Source organism: Stenella coeruleoalba (assembly GCF_951394435.1).
Source record: "Stenella coeruleoalba genome assembly, chromosome: 11".
NCBI classification, from domain to species: Eukaryota; Metazoa; Chordata; class Mammalia; order Artiodactyla; family Delphinidae; genus Stenella; species Stenella coeruleoalba.
The window spans coordinates 45,923,280-45,942,384 of record NC_137157.1 but is presented as its reverse complement, the minus strand read 5'-3'; the positions used below and the strand labels follow the sequence as shown (position 1 = coordinate 45,942,384).

General features: G+C 37.6%; 1 protein-coding gene across 9 annotated transcripts in view; it reads right to left on the bottom strand.

Moving 5' to 3' along the window:
* Window positions 1-19,105, bottom strand: part of TSPAN8 (tetraspanin 8) — a 250,353-nt gene that overhangs the window by 27,851 nt on the left and 203,397 nt on the right. For 5 of the 9 annotated variants that reach the window (XR_013830424.1, XR_013830425.1, XR_013830426.1 and 2 more), the window contains 3 exons: window positions 2,474-2,611; window positions 724-798; window positions 523-624 (listed from right to left, as the gene is read on the bottom strand). Coding sequence is in view for 2 of the 9 variants with exons in the window: in XM_079936326.1 (XP_079792452.1) it covers window positions 523-624; window positions 724-798; window positions 2,474-2,611; window positions 8,427-8,489; window positions 16,101-16,160 (438 nt within the window). In the remaining 7 variants the exon portion in view is untranslated. Of the gene's footprint in view, window positions 1-522; window positions 625-723; window positions 799-2,473; window positions 2,612-8,426; window positions 8,490-16,100; window positions 16,721-19,105 lie in introns of those variants that run through there. The other 4 variants (XR_013830429.1, XR_013830430.1, XM_079936326.1 and 1 more) reach the window with 1 other exon arrangement.

Below are 19,105 nucleotides of genomic sequence, written 5' to 3'. Positions count from 1 at the left end.
CTGTCAGACCTCTCGAAGTCGTAATCCCCTCATCCGTCTAATAAAGATAATGAGGATAACGATATTATCCAACTCATAGAGTTGTTGTGACAATTAAATGAGCTACTGAATGTAAATCTGGTACACACTAAGTAGCAATAAATGATAGCTGTAATTAATTTTATGAGAGAAGGGTGGGCATGGAGGCAGAGAAGGAGAGAGAGAGAAACTCCAAGCATCCCAAACACACTATCCTTCTAAATGGTAAATATTAAAATCCTTATTGATCTGGCTCAATCGAGGCTTAATCTTTCATAAACATATCTTCTTAATCTCTGTCCTATGCTGCCTCAGAACTTCGTAAGAAGGTGGGGAAAAATTAGAAATATTCCTGGATTTTTCTTATGGCATAGTGACAGAATAATCAGTCAAAATCTGCAGAAGGGAGAGACATTTTTCAATCTTTAGAGAATACACCTGTTAAAAATTAAGTAAACAGAGAACTACGTCCAACTCTCCAGATAACTTACAAACTCTAATTACCTTTTCTTGAATTTCAGAAAAGGCTTTCTGGAATAGTTTTCCATTTGGTTCACTCAAAAGATGGACATTAGTCTGGAGAGTCTCTTTAAGAGCACGTTCAGTCTGAAAATTGAAAAGTATTGTTAAATTATTCATGCCAGAAGGTAGCATGTCAATTTTTCAGACTTTTCCAAGATTATTAAGTATCATACGTGTACACACCTTAGATTTGTTAGTAGCTCCTACGATACCTGCCACCACTTGCAGAAGTAGGACCAGAATCAACCCTATGAAAAACTGAAAGAAAAGAAAAGGAATGTATATTACACCCAGTACATTCAGTAACATCTAGGGACATTTTGGCACCATGCTTCTTTCTGCAGTTGGGATCATATTACAGTTGGAGTATTAACCATGCTCTTCATTTACTCCATCCTTTGCCTCAAGAATCAAAATTGGGGTCATTACTACTCAGAAACATTCTCTCCAAAGACTGACTAAGGAAAATGGTTAAAACTAAAATCGACTGATAGGACTGTATGCATCGGTATGATGTTGAATGGAGGGAAGTTTGAAAACTTAGATGAAGTTATTTGAATATGATCTTTCTCGTCCTTCATCAAACACAAACTCAAACTTCAAGACAAACTTCAGAACTGAATACAAAACAACATCTCTACCACTATTAGAATCACCTGGGGTCTTGTTATAAATATAGAGTCCTGAAATCTGCCTCAGATCTACTGAATCCTACTTTTGGAGGATCCCACAAATTAGTATTTTTGTTAAAACAAGTTCCTCAAGTAATTAAATTCCCCAAATTGGGGCTTCCCTGGTGGTGCAGTGGTTGAGAGTCTGTCTGCCGATGCAGGGGACATGGGTTCGTGCCCCGGTCCGGGAAGATCCCACATGCCGCGGAGCGGCTGGGCCCGTGAGCCATGGCCGCTGAGCCTGCGCGTCCGGAGCCTGTGCTCCGCAACGGGAGAGGCCACAACAGTGAGAGGCCCACGTACCGCAAAAAAAAAAAAAAAAAAAAAAATTCCCCAAATTGCAAATGAAGTCTTATTAATCAAAAAGCAACCACCAGGGATGCTATTAGAGTCCCATTAAAACTCTATCTTTACCTTCCCTCATAATCAACCATCAGTTAAAAATTATTTGTTCAGGGACTAACACAATACTACTTTTATCAGAGAAACAAGTTTAGATGAGCTCTGATAAACTCATGTCAGATTTCTATCTAGTAAATACTTGATGAATTTTTCTAATATTTTTTTCTATACCCATTTATGATTTTCTACTGTATATGTGTTAAAAGTGAATATCTGTGGGTTATCCCAACCCAATCTATCCTTGAAGCTTTCTAAGGGACAAATTTGATTATCTCACACCCTTACAATTTTCTTAGCATGGACTACGATTTGACTGTAGCCCACACCCAGACCCGTCTTCCATTATTTACTGAAAGTAGCCCTTGCACTCTCTAGCCATACCCAAGGCTTTGCAGTTCCCCAAACATGCTAGCATTGTACTGCCAGGTCCTCTCCCTGGAAAGCTCTTCACACACTCACCCTTACAAACACCTTATTCACTTTTGCTTCTGGCTTGAAAGTTCCCTTCTCTATCCTTGCCCTTCTCTTCTTGGGCCACCTTCACTGTTGCTAATTGTTTACTTGTCAGTCTTCCCTAATGGGTTCTAATTGTTTTCATATCTACGTATCTTTTAGCACAGTATCTGGCACATAGCAGGTACTTAGTAATTGAATGAATGACTGAATGAATAACTAAAATTTGTCTTCTCTCACAGTATCCTCTAATCTAAGATAAATATATTAGCTTCCACAACCAAACTCTCTAAACAAAAGTGAGAGAGTTTCATCAATCTTGGCAAGTCCTTTTGACAGACAATGGGGATGGGAGATAATCCTTAAAGTCTGAAGGTTGGGTATTGGGATTTGTCAGGAAAACTCACCAAAACAAGCACGAACTGGTTTTCTTTCATGGCACCAAAGCATCCCAGGAAACCCAGAATCATGATGGTAACACCCACAACAATCAAGATATCCACAGCAATATAGGGGTTAATGGTAGCAGCCCCAGGACTGAGAATCTGAAAATGAAAAAGATCAATGAGAGAAAATCCCTTTTCTTGATGTTTTTTATTCAACAAATATCCACTGGGTAACTACTGTTGTGCCAGGCCCTGTTCTAGGACCTTGAGATACCTCAAGGATGTAAACAAGCAAAAATTCCTGCCCTCAAGGCACTTACATTCTATTCTATTGAGGTATTACTTGTCCAGATAATGTTTCCAATTTTATATTTTTTGAAGATGATATATTGGACGTTGGATGGAAGAAATGAAATAGGCTTTTAAAACATCAATTATTCTAAAAAGCTTAGAAGGACCGGTAGTTTCACCCATGATGTGATCTTTGATTTGCATATTTTGTGTTTTATACCTGACAGTAGCATCATAAAGCATGTTTTTATGGCAGTTCAATTATTTAAATTATAAAGCCTAAGTTCCTCAAACAGATAGACTCAACAATATGAGTGAATCTCAAAAACATTTCATTGAGCTAAATAAACCATATTCAAAAGAGTGATTGCTGTACGATTCCATTCATATGGCATTCAAGAATAGGTAAATCTATGCAAAAATAAACAAATTGGTCCTAATCAAACTTACAAGCTTTTGCATAACAAAGGAAACCATAAACAAAATGAAAAGACAACCTATGGAATGGAAGAAAATATTGCAGGCAATGTGGCTCACAAGGGATAAATTTCCAAAATATACAAACAGCTCATGCAACTCAACAACAAAAAAACCAAACAACCCAATCAAAAAATGGGCAGAAGAGCTAAATAGACATTTCTTCAAAGAAGACATACAGATGCCTAACAGGCACACAAAAGGATGTTCAACATTGCTAATTATTAGAGAAATGTGAATCAAAACTACAATGAGGTACCATCTCACACAGGTCAGAATGGTCATCATGAGAAAGTTTACAAAAAAACAAATGCCAGAGAGGGTATGGAGAAAAGGGAACCCTCCTACACTGTTGGGAATGTAAGTTGGTGCAGTTACTATGGTAAACAGTATGGAGGTTCCTCAAAAAACTAAAAATAGAGTTGTCATATGATCCAGCAATCCCACTCCTGGGTATATATCCAGACAAAACTACAATTCAAAAAGATATATGCACCCCTACGGTCATAGCAGCACTATTTACAATAGCCAAAACATGGAAACAACCTAAATGTCCATAGACAGATGAATGGATAAAGACGATGCAGTGTGTGTGTGTGTGTGTGTATGTGTATATATATATAATGGAATATTACTCAGCCATCAAAAAGAATGAAATAATGCTATGTGCAGCAACATGCATGGACCTAGAGATTATCATATTAAGTGAAGTAAGTCAGAAAGAGAAAGACAAATACCATATGACATAACATATGTGGAATCTAAAATATGACACAAATGAACTTTTATGAAACAGAAACAGACTCATAGAGAACAGACTTGTGGTTGCCAAGGGGGAGGGGGGTGGAGAAGGGAAGGACTGGGAATGTGGTATTAGCAGATGTAAACTATTATCTATAGAATGGATAAACCACTAGGTCCTACTGTATAGCACAGGGAACTATATTCAATATTCTGTGATAAACCAGAATGGTTTATCAGAGAAACAAGTTTAGATGAGCTCTGATAAACTCATGTCAGATTTCTATCTAGTAAATACTTGATGACTGAGTCACTTTGCTGTACAGCAGAAATTAACACAACATTGTAAATCAACTATATTTCAATTTTAAGAAGTATCCATTTGGGGAATAAATAAAAAAGAATAGGTAAATCTAAGCTATGATGATAGAAATCAGAGTAGTGCAGCCTTTGAGCAGAGTATAAAAGAAAGAAGGAACTGACTGCAACGGGATATGAAGGAACTTTTATGAGTTAATACAGATGCTTTGCATTTTGATTGTAATAGTGATTACATCGGTCTATACATTTGCCAAAACAAACAAAAATTTAAACTAAGAAAATAAAATAAGTCTAGTTTCTAATATTCCATATCAAGTCTATCTCCTTGTTCCCAGGAAGTATAGTCTATAGAGTCTTCCAGAGACTCTTTATTTTGACTGACTATTTAGTAATGGGATATTGAGGAAAATATCCTAGGGCCCATTACGATGGGTTGGGCTACCCATTCTGCATAATTTGGTTCTTCTCTGCCCCACATGTATACTCTTCATCACTTTCATAACACCTAGCCTCAATCTATCTCTTGCTCTACAGATATGTCCAGAAGTAAATCACAATTAAAAAGTGAAACCTTGTTCCTCTGTTATATTCGAGTGCTATGTGTAGCCCATCTACCTCTTATGACCTCTATCTACTGGGCTATTTCTAGGTAGAACACTAGGTCTTACACTAGCTCAGAGACTGCCTCTTGGAATCTGCTGCACAGCATGTAGACTAGCTCCTTTAACAGGAAATACCAAAATAAAAAACAAAACAAGCAAACAAACACATACTACTATTCATGATCTTTACATTTTTAAAGACTTTTTAAATCAACTCATAGCCTAGACAAAACCTTTATTTGATAATCAGGAGGAAGGAATATGCTAAAGTTGTAAGAGCACTAAAAACTAAAATCTATATTCCAGTCAGAGTCTTTATAAATAACTAAGTTTCTAACCATAGAGCAGTCAACTAACCCTACTGGGCTCCAGTTTCTCACTTATAAAGGTATCAGCCTCTGTGATACCTAAGGCTTCCTTTGTCTCTAAGAGTCTATGCTTACAGATGATGTTTCGATTTACATATTTAGAAAGCTGGGTTATGTCCTAAAGATTTTCTTTTTGTCTCTTTTTCAGGTTTTCTGTTTTTTGTTGTTGTTGGTGGTGGTGGTTTGCTTGTTAAGATTGGAGCTAAGAAATCAGTTTTGTTAATAAACAGGCATGGTAACTGAGTCAAAATAGGTAATGACCAAAAAAACCCCCAAAAAGCAGCATTAGAAACCCCATTCTATCTACTCACCATCAAAGACTGCTTCACTAGCACGTTGTGGCCAATGCAGGAAAACCCTAAGGTATCTAAGACAGTTTAAGCCTCAATGGCTGAGTTATGAAGACTTGGTTAGTCAGTCCAGATATAGAAACAGTAGGTCAAATACCTACCAGTGAGACCTGGATAGTGTGGCCAGCACTTATTTGGCAGGTAATGAGGCACTTCTCTGAGACTGATCTGGGCAGAGTGACCCACTGCCAGAGTGGCCAGAAAGCCATGTGTTGGCTACCTGAGGATCACTGCTTCAAGTCCAGCCCAACAAGTGGCTATTCTTATTCAGAAAAGAAATAGAAATCTGAGTTCAGGTATTTGTTCCAGGGGAGAGACAGCAGAGTTTTAAAAGCTGTCTTGGATGAACACTGTCTCTGTGTGTCTTAGAACAAGGGGAGAATTTCTACAGGAAGGGACATGGCTGAACTTTGAAGAAGAGGGCTGAGGGTCTTCTTTGGATTATAAAGGATTTCCTGGGACAAGGATGGTTGTGCATACGTTTTGCCTCATGCAGGGCTGAGTTCATCCTGATGGAGAACAAGGCATCCCTAAGAGACACTTTAGCACCAAGAGCTTTGCTAAAAGATGTTCATAAAGACATCCTGACATCCTTGTTTTCTGTGTTTGCACTCAGGTTTCTCCTTCTAAAACTTCTTCCTCTGTTTTTCCACTAGTAAAATTCAGTTTTCTGCACAGTCTTGATTCTTTGTCACTGACTTTGAATAAAAATAAATCAAGCCAATTTCACGTAAGTCAAGCTGGTTAAAATCGTCCTGGAAGATACTGACTTTTGTTTAGGGTTAGAGGCTGACAGAGCACAAGAGTCAAAATGTAACTAAAGATGCTGCCTAGCTCTATTAAATCATTCTTATCCCCAGATTCATAGTAACACCCTCTCAAGGACAACAGTTCTTTAATACATTCAATGTGTGTGACTTCTTAGACTAAACACCAAGTTTGTTTACCAGAAGCACTGGGGGGAAATAAAATGTTCCCATATCAAACAGAAATAAAATAAAATTTAAAAATAAAATACAGGCTGCACACACATCTCAAAAAGGCCAAAGCACCATCTAAATCAATAGCTTTTAATCTCTGTGCTTAATTATGAGTCCCAAAGTCAAACATCAGCTTCTAAATGATTCTAAGAATCTTCAAATACTCTTCTAGGACTCAAATCCCAGAGTCCAAGGGCATCAAGAAGTCACAGATATATTTATATCACTATAAAACAACAAATGAAATCCTGATGGACTAGAATGTTACCAACTATTGCCACACCTATCCCCCATTCAACTTCTTCACCATGGTAAGGCACAGAATGAAGAGGCAGCGAATTGCCACTGTGATTCTCTGGGTTCTCTAATGGTAGAAAGCAAATTTTAAGGAAAAAGAAAAGAAAAGGAAAGAGAGAAGAGAAAATAAAAGAAAGGGAAAGGGAAAAAGGAAAGGAAAGGGAAAAGAAAGAAAGAGACGGAAGGAGAGAAGGAAGGGAAAAAAGGCAGGAAGGAAGGAAAGAAAGAAGGAAAAGAAGGAGAGAAACAGTGAGACAGCAAGAAAAAAAAGTCCAAAAAAACCAATCCTTTTAAAAAGGGAATCAGAACAGATGTCAATTTGCTTTTGCTTTTAATATTTCTTTCAACTAGGCTATGCCCAATGGCATGTAACTGCACCGTGGTATAAGTTTTAATAGAAAATGCATTACCTTAATTTCTGTTTTAATAATATCTTAATAATTATTAAATAGGAATCAACATTCCTCTTAGAGAGGGAAACTTTATTTAGGCAAATACTTCGAAAGGGCCCTAGGAGTACATGTGAGCCTGAATAGTGGCAAGAGCCCAGATAACAAAGAACAAGGTAACTGCCCTGCGTGAGATAAGAATCGTAACTTGCGGGGCGGAACACCCCTGGGAAGAAGCGAGCTGGGAGAATGGAAGCAGGGGAGCCAGGAAATGGTGCCAGGCACTGTGTTAAGTGAAACTGACAGACCAACCCTCCCACATGCTCACCCTGCTCCCACCCACCACACACACAATCTTTCCACACTTGTGACACTGTGGTACAGAACACAGACAGTGTGTGTGGAATCCAAAGACCAGAGCTAGAATTAATTGTAGGAACTAAACTTCCTCCAGACCCACAGAAATCTTGGTAAGACCTTTGCCACCCATGGAACGGTGTGTGGTGGGGCACAGGGGATCATGCTAATCTTATCTTGATGTCAGGAGGCTGGACATTGCCGGTCAACTCCTGAGTTACACCGGTGACCAGCCTCTTGCTGTTACAAGGGGTTACCCTCAATACCAAGTGCCCCAAGGAATTACCAACTATCTTTGTACTTTGCTGCCTTTAAAACACAGATTCAAATTCTTCTTCTCCAAGAGAACCTCTCACCTTCTTTTCTTTTGGATCACTACCCCACCTTGGGAATCAGCCAAATTATTGTCAATACCTTGTACAAAAATTGCTCTTGGTGGGGAGGCAAGGTGGTCTATATCCTCTAGATAACTTCAGGCTGCACTTCAGCAAATAACGAAGGAGGCTAATTTCTGCTTTGGCCCCTTCCCGCCTCCTCTTTCATTCCCATCTTCCTATTAGGGGAATAACATCTTCTCCATTCTCTAGAAGGATTGATCAATGCCTAGCACAGTGCCAGGCACATAGTGGGTAATTTTGATTAATTAAATTTAATTAAATTATAAAATCACAGATCAGCACAAATGATTACATGAGGCAGTTAAGGAAATGCTATAGAAATATTTTATTATTACTGTCATTACTTTCATCATTATAAGAGAAATAAACTACTTTGGCAGTGGAGAAACTTGTATTTATTTACCTCTGGACCATCTTTGCCTGCTCGTAGCCAAATTGCTACTGCCAGGATTGAGGCACCACATAGCTTCAGAAAAAAGAAAAAAATGTTAGAGTACGCCCAAGATAAACTACAACTCTAATTCCACACACCTCTAGCCATCTGGTAAAATGGTTTATCATTAATTCTACCATTACAACCTAAAAGACATAAATGAGGCATATTTATGTGTAGATAATTGCTAAAATGTTCTGTTGTAATTGGAAAGTTTGATAAGAATAATCTGTTTTCCATCCACTACAGGGGAGGGGAAAGATGGTTTTCCATGTTTCAACTCTTAACTGCGTTTCTGCTAGATTTTAACATACAAAAGATAAGTAATAACAGTTTAAAGACAAAATATCCTTATTGGGCCTCTGGGTTTGTCTTTGAGAAGCTGTCTTAGACCATAAAGGAAGGGAATAACTGATTAATCATCAAACGTTCCTTCAAGATTCAAGAAGTCGGGATGTAGAGGGAACAGCAGACTATTTGACAACATTTGCTGTTAAGCAACAAGGGTTTACGACACTTTTTGTACCCAAATAAGCTCTTTTAAAAATAAGCTCTTTTAGGTAGTAAAGCTTACCTAGAGAAGAGGAACAATGAGGAACAGTATTTAAAGTCTTAAATTCCTTTAATGACTTTACCAGATTATTTAATTTGGACCAAAACCAACACACAAAATGTGAAACACATTTTACTTTAATGTAAGAAAAAAACCTTGTCTTTCAGCTTTGTTTTTGTTTTGTTTTGTTTTTTAAGGTATAGATGTTGTGGCCTCAAAAAATAAAAAAATCAAAGATCTATTATTATATAGAGATGTTGAGAACAAGCTTGGTAACATACCAGACACAGCAGTAGACTTTGGAGGAGTTTCTAGACTATTCTGGCCTTAGGGTTCTCTGACAGAGAAATGCCTGAGTCCTCCAAACCCCATGACTTTGTAGTATCATTGCTTTCATGTATGGTTGGGCCATATGCCCAAAACCCCCAAACAGCAGTTTCACTTAACGGCTTCTCATTACGTTTGCTTTGGGAGTAGAGTCGGGGCTTTTGTGAAAGGAATACGGAGTGCAAACAGCAGCTGAACCTATGCTCCCTAAAAGATCTCAAAATTCATCTAGGTTCAAGCCCTTTATTTCAGATTAAAGAAACTGGAATCCCAAATGATAACAACGGTCACATGGTGAAAATCCAGCAGCACTCCTAATCTAGCCCCACCCTTACTACATGCTTCAACTCCTGCAAAACAACAAATGCAATGGAAAACCAAAGCTTTTTACCAAAGAGCTCTTTGCCAAATCACCAAATCACCTATACAACTTAATTATCTTATAGGTGTGCACACGCACACACTATAAACTGCAAATCTTTGAATAAACAGCTTTAGAGCCTGAAAACTCTCCTTATTTCTTTTCCTCTTTTCCACTAAATCCTAATTTCATTTGCAGATGGAGATAAATGCTCATTTTAGTGGTTCTTTGTTAATAAATAAACCTGCAAGAATTTATATCAAATGATAATGAGACCCTCTGTGATTTTCAGTAATTTTATAACAGTTGGATTTTTTGTTTTTCCAATTTGTTCACTGATATTTTTCTTTCTCTTTTTTTCTCCTTTCATAGGTAGATTTACATTGTTTGTCTTAATAGTCACTCTGGCTTTCAGGTTTAAATGAAAATAACATTATCTGAATAGCTATTATGATTATCATTAATCTGATGTTTTTATAAAACTATCAATGAGAATATTTTAAGAAATGTATCATAATTTGCTAATTAAATTAAAGTAATTGGTTTTCTATCAAGAACAATCAGTATAGAGCCATGATTTTTTGATACTAACCTGTTTTATCCCAATTGTTATAAGATTGATCATCATAATTGTTCTTTGAGTCCTTTCTCCAGTTTGGCTTTAAGGGTTTGCCCCTGATCTTTTTATAATGTTTTAAATAATTTGGAGTATGAATTAAGAAATAAGCATCTAGGTATGTCCTTCTTTCTGTTGATAAGGTTGTAAAAGGAAATTAGCTGATGTGTTAGGCCCCCAGGTTAGCCATCAGTGGACACTGCAGAACTTACTAGGTCTACTCCCCACTACCCCTTTCTGGTTTCTCTTTGAAGAAAGTCACTGTTGTTGCCATTCAGCTCTCATGGGACATCCTTCTTTTTATGAAATTAGGATGCAGTTGCTCTGAGCCAGCATTCTAAGAAATTACGTAATTGATGTTTGCTTATGAATATGCTATGGACTGAATTATGTGCCCCTAAATTCCTATGTTGAAACCCTAATCCCCAATGTGGCTGTATTTTGAGATAAGTACCCAAAGTGGAGGCCAGACTCAGGGTGAGCATCTCCCTCCAGCCCCACAGATTCCTTGCCCCACGAGGCCAGAGGAGGATAAGAGTAGGACTAAAATACTATCACACCAGATTCCAATATTTTTAAATTAAAAATCAATACGATTGTTGGAATTGGGAAAACAGCATTAATTGAATTATTATTGTGTGTCAGTCCTTGGTCACGGGCTTTCATAAAGTATCTTAGTTAATCTTCACCATTGACCCTGCTGCGTAAAATTACCATCCTCGTTTAACAAGTGCAGAGACTGAGGCAAAGAAAAATCAAGGAACATGTTCCAGGCCACAAAGAAATGTAGATTCAGGATTTGAATCTCAGTCTGCCTGTTTCTTCAAAATCAACTTTCCAACATTCTTCTAATTTATGATAGAAAAATTTCTGTCTTATCATAATTCTTGCCATTTTATTTCTTCCTCTGTTTCAAAATCCAAATTGGAATTTATTCATCACTGCAGAGTGGTTTCATACTCCTGACTCATAAAAAAGCCTGTACAATGATGGCTGAAATGTCTGTTTCTTAAACATTTACTTAGCATTATTCTGAGTTCTTTATATGTATTAAACCATCTAAACTTCACAACAACCCATGAAGTAGATATTACTACTATCCCAATTTTACAGATAAGGAACTATAAAGCACAGAGAGGTTAACCAATTTCCCCAGGGCCACACAGCTGGTGGTGAAGGAGGTGAGGTTCAGCTCTTAGCCTCTGGGCTCCAGTGTCTTTGTCACTGTTTAAGTTCCAAGCTGACTGCATAGTGGCAGGTAACCACTGTATTTACAAAATTCACACATTTCATCCATAGTCAAGTCTATCTTGGGGGATTTCATCAATCAGAATGAAATATAATTGCACCTTATTTTTCAGTTATCCCATCTCATAGTTATGTCTGCTCTGCTTCAACTCTCTTCATTGCACTCGGCACAACCAATCTAGCGTCCCAGGTACCATATAAAATACAACGATGACATTGAAATGCTGGTTCTTGAACTCTCTCCATTCCTGACTTCCTTCTGCTCTCTTCAAAACTCTTCATGGTTGGCTTCCTTCAGTTGCTAACACCTTTGGCTTTTACAGCTTGTCTCCTTCTCACCTTCCCCCATTTGGGTTTGGTAATGTTACGTCACTCTGCTTTCCTTCATAAAGAGCCAGCCTTTCCACAGCTCTCTGCCTCTGGCAATGGTTCCACTGAATCTGTGGGCTAAAGGCCCTGTTTTCCATGCTTACCCAGACCCCTAAGACGCTCCAAGCATCCACAACACTCCCATGCCTGACTTATCTAAGAGGAGCATAAGAAAATGTGGGCAGTTTATCTGTTTTGACACAAGACTCAGAGAAATAGGTTTTGCACCTATGATTTACCTATTATCTACCGCACCTCTAATTCACTCTAATTTGCATCAAACTCTAGCATGAGTGATTAGGAATGATTTTTACTTTCTCACGTTTTTCTTCAATTACTAATTCTAACAAATAGAAATCACTGCGTATTTATGTGGCATATCTCAAGTTCTCTCACAAAAGAAACTGGTATGTTTAGCTTAAATGACCGTATGCATACTTTAGAGATATTCCAACATCTGGCCCTACTTTGCAAAGGCTTAGTTTCTCTAAAGTTACACCAGAAAGAATTCATTTGAAAACATAAGGCCATGGATGTCTACAAGAAAACCACATCAGTGGGACCGTAAAATATTTGCTTAAGTAAACATCAGAAATGTGACAAATTGCTAATTTCCTATGAAGGATTATAAAATTCCAGCTGAGAACTCTGGGCTGGGAGTAGAGGGGAGAGTAGAAATAGGAATGGTTCCCTAACCTCACAGACTCCTGCTCTAACTTTTGAATGAAAATATGGATGTCACCTGTTGGCTGAGAAGTTATCATTGGTCTTTACAACTGTTGCTCTTACTCAAGATGTCTCATATAAAGATTATAGGTCCCTTCCCATCACTATGCTGATGGGAAGAACAAGGCCTTTTAAGGGAAGTCAGAAATATCGAACTGAAATCCGTGGCATCAGAAAGACTTCATTATCAGAAAACAGAGATAACGGTAACCATAAAATAATCAGAGCTCTCCAGGAAAGCCGTAACAATGACTGGGTACAGTATTGTACAGATGTCTACAACTCACCTTGTGCTCTTATATCAAATTTATAATCCTGAGCCTATAACATACCCCTTTCCTAGACTTTTTCATTTCAGTTTAAAATTCAGATCTGTTTCAAATTCCTATTAGCTACTGAATAGCTATTCATTAGCTATTTAATGAAATACTGGCCTCTGATGTATTTAAAACAGCCACCAACACTTTGTATGCTGTTTTTATACAACATGGGTATATTTTGACTATTTCATAATTTGAGGATTGCGACTAGTTTGAAGACATTGAGAGGTTATTAAAGTAGAAGCCATGCATTTATTAGCATATTTATATTTTGGTTTGTTTAAATGGCCCATATATATTCTGCATCATAAAGAGACAATGGTTGCAGCTTTTTAGAAACAGATATCAAGACTTCTTGGAGAAATGCGGATTCCAGGTCTGGGGCAGGAAATAGGGAAGTGAGCCTGGAACATCTTATCATCCCAAATAGTGAAGAAGTTATCAAAGTTATTAAGGTCACATCAAAAGGACTCAGGAGCCAACTTGAAGACTCTCCCACTGGCCAAAAATGGAATAAATTGCACATCAACGAGTATAAGAACTGTGATGGTATTTAAATCTATTATTTCATAAGGATATTTAAAGAAATACTTGCTTATCACCGTTGTATGATACCAGAAAATAAACTCATCATTTTGAAATCTGTTGAGTAAAGAGTAAGAAACAGGGCTTCCCTGGTGGCGCAGTGGTTGAGAGTCCGCCTGCCAATGCAGGGGACATGGGTTCGTGCCCCGGTCCGGGAAGATCCCACATGCCGTGGAGCGGCTGGGCCCGTGAGCCATGGCCGCTGAGCCTGCGCGTCCGGAGCCTGTGCTCCACAACGGGAGAGGTCACAACAGTGAGAGGCCTGAGTACCACACACACACAAAAAAAAAAGAGTAAGAAACATTTATGCTGCCTTTCTCAAAAAATAAAAACTGGGCACTAATGGTAACCAATTAGTAAATGCTAAATCTCTCCTTATTGAAAGTATTCCATCTAGTAAAGGAAGAAAATGATAGAAATAGTATGTCACCAGTTTGAAACTCAGTGAACTGATGGGTTGAGGTTCTTAAGCATCAATAGCTACTAACATCACAAAAAGTGAGATGGTCAGACAGTATACACCTCTTGATGAAAGAACAAAATATCACTTATAAGCTAGTTGTGCCCCATGCCCCGAAATAATATCCTGAATCTTATCAAACTGCCAAGTGCAACTACTAAGTTAGAGGTAACACAGAAGACAAGGGAACATGTTAAACTATACCGTGGGTATGCAAATAGCAAAATCCAGATCACAGAAAATGCAATAGGACAAACCAAACACACAAGTACATAAAACTTCCAGGGTGGGGGAAAGATGAAGATGGATGGAGAACCTAAAGATGAAAGTTGACATAAAAGATATATCAACCAATCAATCACAGTCGTGGACCTTGTTTGTATTCGGATTCAAAGAGGAACACTTGTGAGGCAATTGGAAATTTGAACCCTGGATAGACACTTGATAATCAGTTTTAAAATTCTTATTAAGTTTTTAGTGTGATGACATCGTGGGTACATTTTTTCAAAAAAAGAATTATTTGTCTTTCAGAAATATACACTAAAGTATTTACAGATGAAATAGTATATCCAGGATTTGCTTCAAAATAATATGGGGTGGGGAAAGTGGATGAGAATATGGACCGGGAAAGATGGGCCATGGTTTCATGGCTTTGGGGGCTGGATGACGGGGTTGATTTTCCTTTTCTATTTTGTGAATGTTTGAGGTTCTCCACAATAAAAAGTTAAAAGCAAAACCAACCAAAGTACATAGGAATTTCTTTGTTTATATTCTAATCTCAATGTTTAACCAATTTTAAATATTTCAAGGGAAGAAATTTATCAGAACAAACTTTTAAAATCTGGCATATATTCATGAGCTTCATTTAGTATTTGCAAAAGCAGCCCATTTTTCTAAGGAAAAGAGGAAGTACGAAGAACAAACCTTTCTTATTTTATTCATTTATAGTCTCACTTACTTACTTACTTTACCAATATATATCACTTGTACTCATTAGGGCTACTGACATTGAATGGAAAGTCATTCTAGACAATAAGACTATATTCATCTATTTAAGTTTAGCTAGGTACATCATTATTTTAACAGGACAGAAATTTACCAACATGTAGATACCAGCTGCCTGTTTACTAAAGATAACCAGGTAAAAAACAAAACCAGAACTTTCTCCTGCTTATACTGCATAAGCCATTTTTTAATCCAGTACACAAAATAATTTTTTCATTTAAGTATTTTGGGCTATTTCTATTGACTTACTTTTGAACAATCTTTAATTGCATCATTTATATTACAAACGATAACATCAATTTTCCAACATCCCAACATCCAACATCCCTTAACCACTTTGCCTTTCCACATTTCATTTTTCAACTTTCCAATGTTAGATTTTGCTTATCAATTTATTTGTTATTTCTTATGTCTACAGACTTTCAAGAGAAACATAAGAGCTGGCTAAAACACAAACCCTGTTGATTAAAAGATGGGGCAATGACACATCAAAATACTAATTTTAAACTTCTGATACAAAACTAGTGCCTTAGTTTAATCTTTCCATGATTAAGTAACTTTACTGTTTCTCTTTAAAGTTTAGCATGACCATTGTTTCTTCTTTGGATCTCTGAAAATGATCCTCTTCTCACGTCTTTCTCATCACACCCCACCATTCACCTGTTTCAAACCCAGATGTAAAGGTTAGAATTTAGGAGCTAGGCTCCAAATGGAATCAAATCAGATTTTTCCCACAGGGTCCTTAAACTAGGGAGGCCTGAATGATATACAACTAAGAATTGTCTTTTAGTTAAGGGGTATTTTTTTCCCTCTGTGATTGTTTTGTAACAATATCAAAACATTTATGAAATGTTTACCCCCACAGAACCCAAAGTGCACTTTTTTGAGTCATTGGCTCATTTTCAATTACTGAAATAACCAAAGAAAGAACAAACACATCCAAACAAGTAAATGGAAAATACACTCTCCTCCTCTTCTGTTTCTCTAGTGCAGAGTCTGTTCTCATTTATGATATTTATGATATCAAGATCCCCTTTCTTGCATAAAATTGATCATTACAAGAAAAACACTCACCCAGGACACGAAGTTGAAGATAAACATAGAATATTTTATACAGACACTCACACCTGCCATGTCGGAAAAGGATCAGGAATCCAGATGCTGTGAGTTTAACCGCTCCTTCTAGGATTGTTCTGCAATGGCTCTGGAGTAATTTGCCTGCAGAGATTTCTGTGTTCACGGCCTCAGAGCAGAAATAGAAAGCAAAGAAGTTGGGGCTGGGGGGTGGAGGGTGGATAATCCAGTTATTAAAGTGGATTAAAAAAGTAACACACACAGTTAAATATCACAAGGTCTATCTCTAGGCAGGTGTGTTCTTTTGCTTGTCGTGGCCCCTAGGGTACTGGGCCAGAATATTGATGATCGTTTCTCCAAAACTGCCTTCTGTAAAGTAAACGGATACCAAGTTAAGGGAGTGGTGCTGGAGCAGGGAGAGAAGGGCACAGCCATACAGGCTGTTGATTTCAGATACCACAACCCGACTTCCCCTGCCTCTATTTCAACTACAGGGAAACAAGATTGTTTTGCCCTGAGATAAAGGGACATTGTGTCTCAACTCATTTTTGCACTGTCTTTTCTCAAGAGTGCAAAATTTCTTCTAGATACAACAAAATGCATTTAGAAATCTGCAAAGTCTGAAGGCTTAAGACACAGCAACCTTTCATCCTTAACCCCAGAATGGTGGGAACAACCATGGACCTGCCTTTCAAAGCTTCTAAATTTATTTCAAAACAGTTCCATGGAGCTGCCTTCAAGGCAGTGCAGCCGGGGGAAATGGGGAGGGAGAGGTTGCACTCTCCATCACAAGACCATTTAGTTTTTATCTTTATTTCTTTATGATGTAAAAGGGAAAAAATTCTCAGGAGTTACTCTCTGACTGTCCCTATTGTGTTCATTTTCTAACATGTAGCCATTCTGAGAGCTCAGTTTGTTTTTAAGGTGGGCCCTCTACTCTTCCTCTGACAAACTGTATCTAACAACACTCTTCTCCACTAACTCAGTTTCTGGATTCCCTGGTCCTCTTGGACAAAAAATTCAGAATAGAAGGTGGTCATAGTTCAGTGACCATAGATTGTACAATTTGTTTTTCGTGCTAATAGAAGGCAGCTGGCACAGGTAAAGGCAAAATTCCCTGACCTAATCAGGGAGGTGTAGACTGCTTTTCTGTAAACAGTTTGGGTCATGCTACTTTCCACGTCCTGCCTCTAAAAGGGAGCTCTTTTCCCCCAAATAAAAGAAACGTATACTTCAAAAATTGTTAGGGAAAATAATTCTTTAAAATCTTTGTGAAGCTCTATACAATAAGCAAGCATGGACTTCTTAAAAATTTGATTAGTTAAAAGAATATTTTTCTAATTTTCACTGACAAAGGTGTCTTTGAAACAATCCCATTACCTGACTATTAAACATAATATATTTTTAATGTACTAGTGACAATAATATCTAGTGTTAAGACCCAATTTAGGATTAGTTCAAAATAATGGCTTAATATTTAAATAATCACTAAAGAGAGATTGGTGCTCTATGCTGTTTCCTCCTAGACAATGGAAATCATTTCATGAACTTCTACTGAGACATTCATGTATATAGGATTATCCATGGCTGAAAGAAGAGAGCTTTTGCTTAAATGAAGAAACAAATGGATTTATAGACCTAGAAGTGATTATTTATAGTTTAGAGATAAAATGAAAAGAAATATATAGATTATAATGCTGTTTTGTTGACAAGAATATATTGAGTACATAGCAAAGTCCAGTTTGGAACAGATTTTTTGTAGATGCTGAATCTCCTTAAGAAGAATATAGTCTTTAGCTAAATCATCATCGAACCCTAAAACATAAAAATCGATGGATGTGCTCTCACAGCAAAATTACTCTGTGTAATGGAACACCCAGTCCAATTCAACTCTATATGAAACAGTTCACTCCTCTAAGCTCCTATCTCAGTAAATTTTATAATCACACAACATTTACCCAAGCTAAATGCTGCAGAGTCATTTTGTATTCCTCTTTCTTTGTGGCCTTATGTCCAATCACTTCCCGGAGTGTGTTGAGCTCCTACATTTCCTTCAAACCTGTTTCTTCCATCTCATCCTTTTGCTTTTCAGCTTTTTATCACCTCTTACTTGAGCCATTTCAATAGAATCATAATTAGTTTTCTTGCCAACATTTTCCCCCTCCTATCCGTCTTAGCACTCCAGAATTTTCTCTTTTCTTTCTGTAATTCCCTTTATAAAATACTTATTGATCATGTAATTCCCCTGATTAAAAACCAATCTAAGGATGGTTTCCTATTACCTAAAGGATAAATTCAGACTCCATAGAATGGCACTTAAAGCATACGGCAAACAGGCCTCTACTCATCTCCCAGAACTTTCTCCTGTTCTTCTCTCCCACTCTTCCACTCTTAGATTCCATAACCACAAAATTATTTCATAGGCCTAGAATATACCTGGGGCTTTTATGCCTCTGTGCCTGTTGTTCCTTCTTCCTGGACTATCCTTTCCCACTTTCTCTACTTAGTGAATTATTGCAACCACCCCTTGGTGCTCAGCTCAAATGGCATCTCACCTGTGGAAGCGTCCCCTTCTTTATCCACTGCCCCTACTCTGGGCAGACCTCCTTGCTTCTCAATCCTTATGCCCATTACAATTTGAACAAAGCTTTAGTCTAAAATTGCCATCCTTTACAACACTGATTTTTGTGTCCACCCTCTGATTTTTTAATACATGAAAGGCCAAGATCCTGACTTACTTATCTCTATACCCACAGCAGCTGGCATTGAAGATAAACAGATGTGTGATTACAGCCAAGATTTCTAGAAAGTTCAACTGAGATTCCCTCATGGATTCCCAAGCAACTACCAACGTGTTTCCTCTCCTCACAATAAAAGTCAGTTATTGGGTAAAGAAAACTATTTCCTTTATTTTGGGACTTGTCAGCACCTTAACTTGCAAATGTTTAAGAAGGTGACAAAGTACATAGCAATTCCCAAATGCATGTGACCCGAGAACATATTTC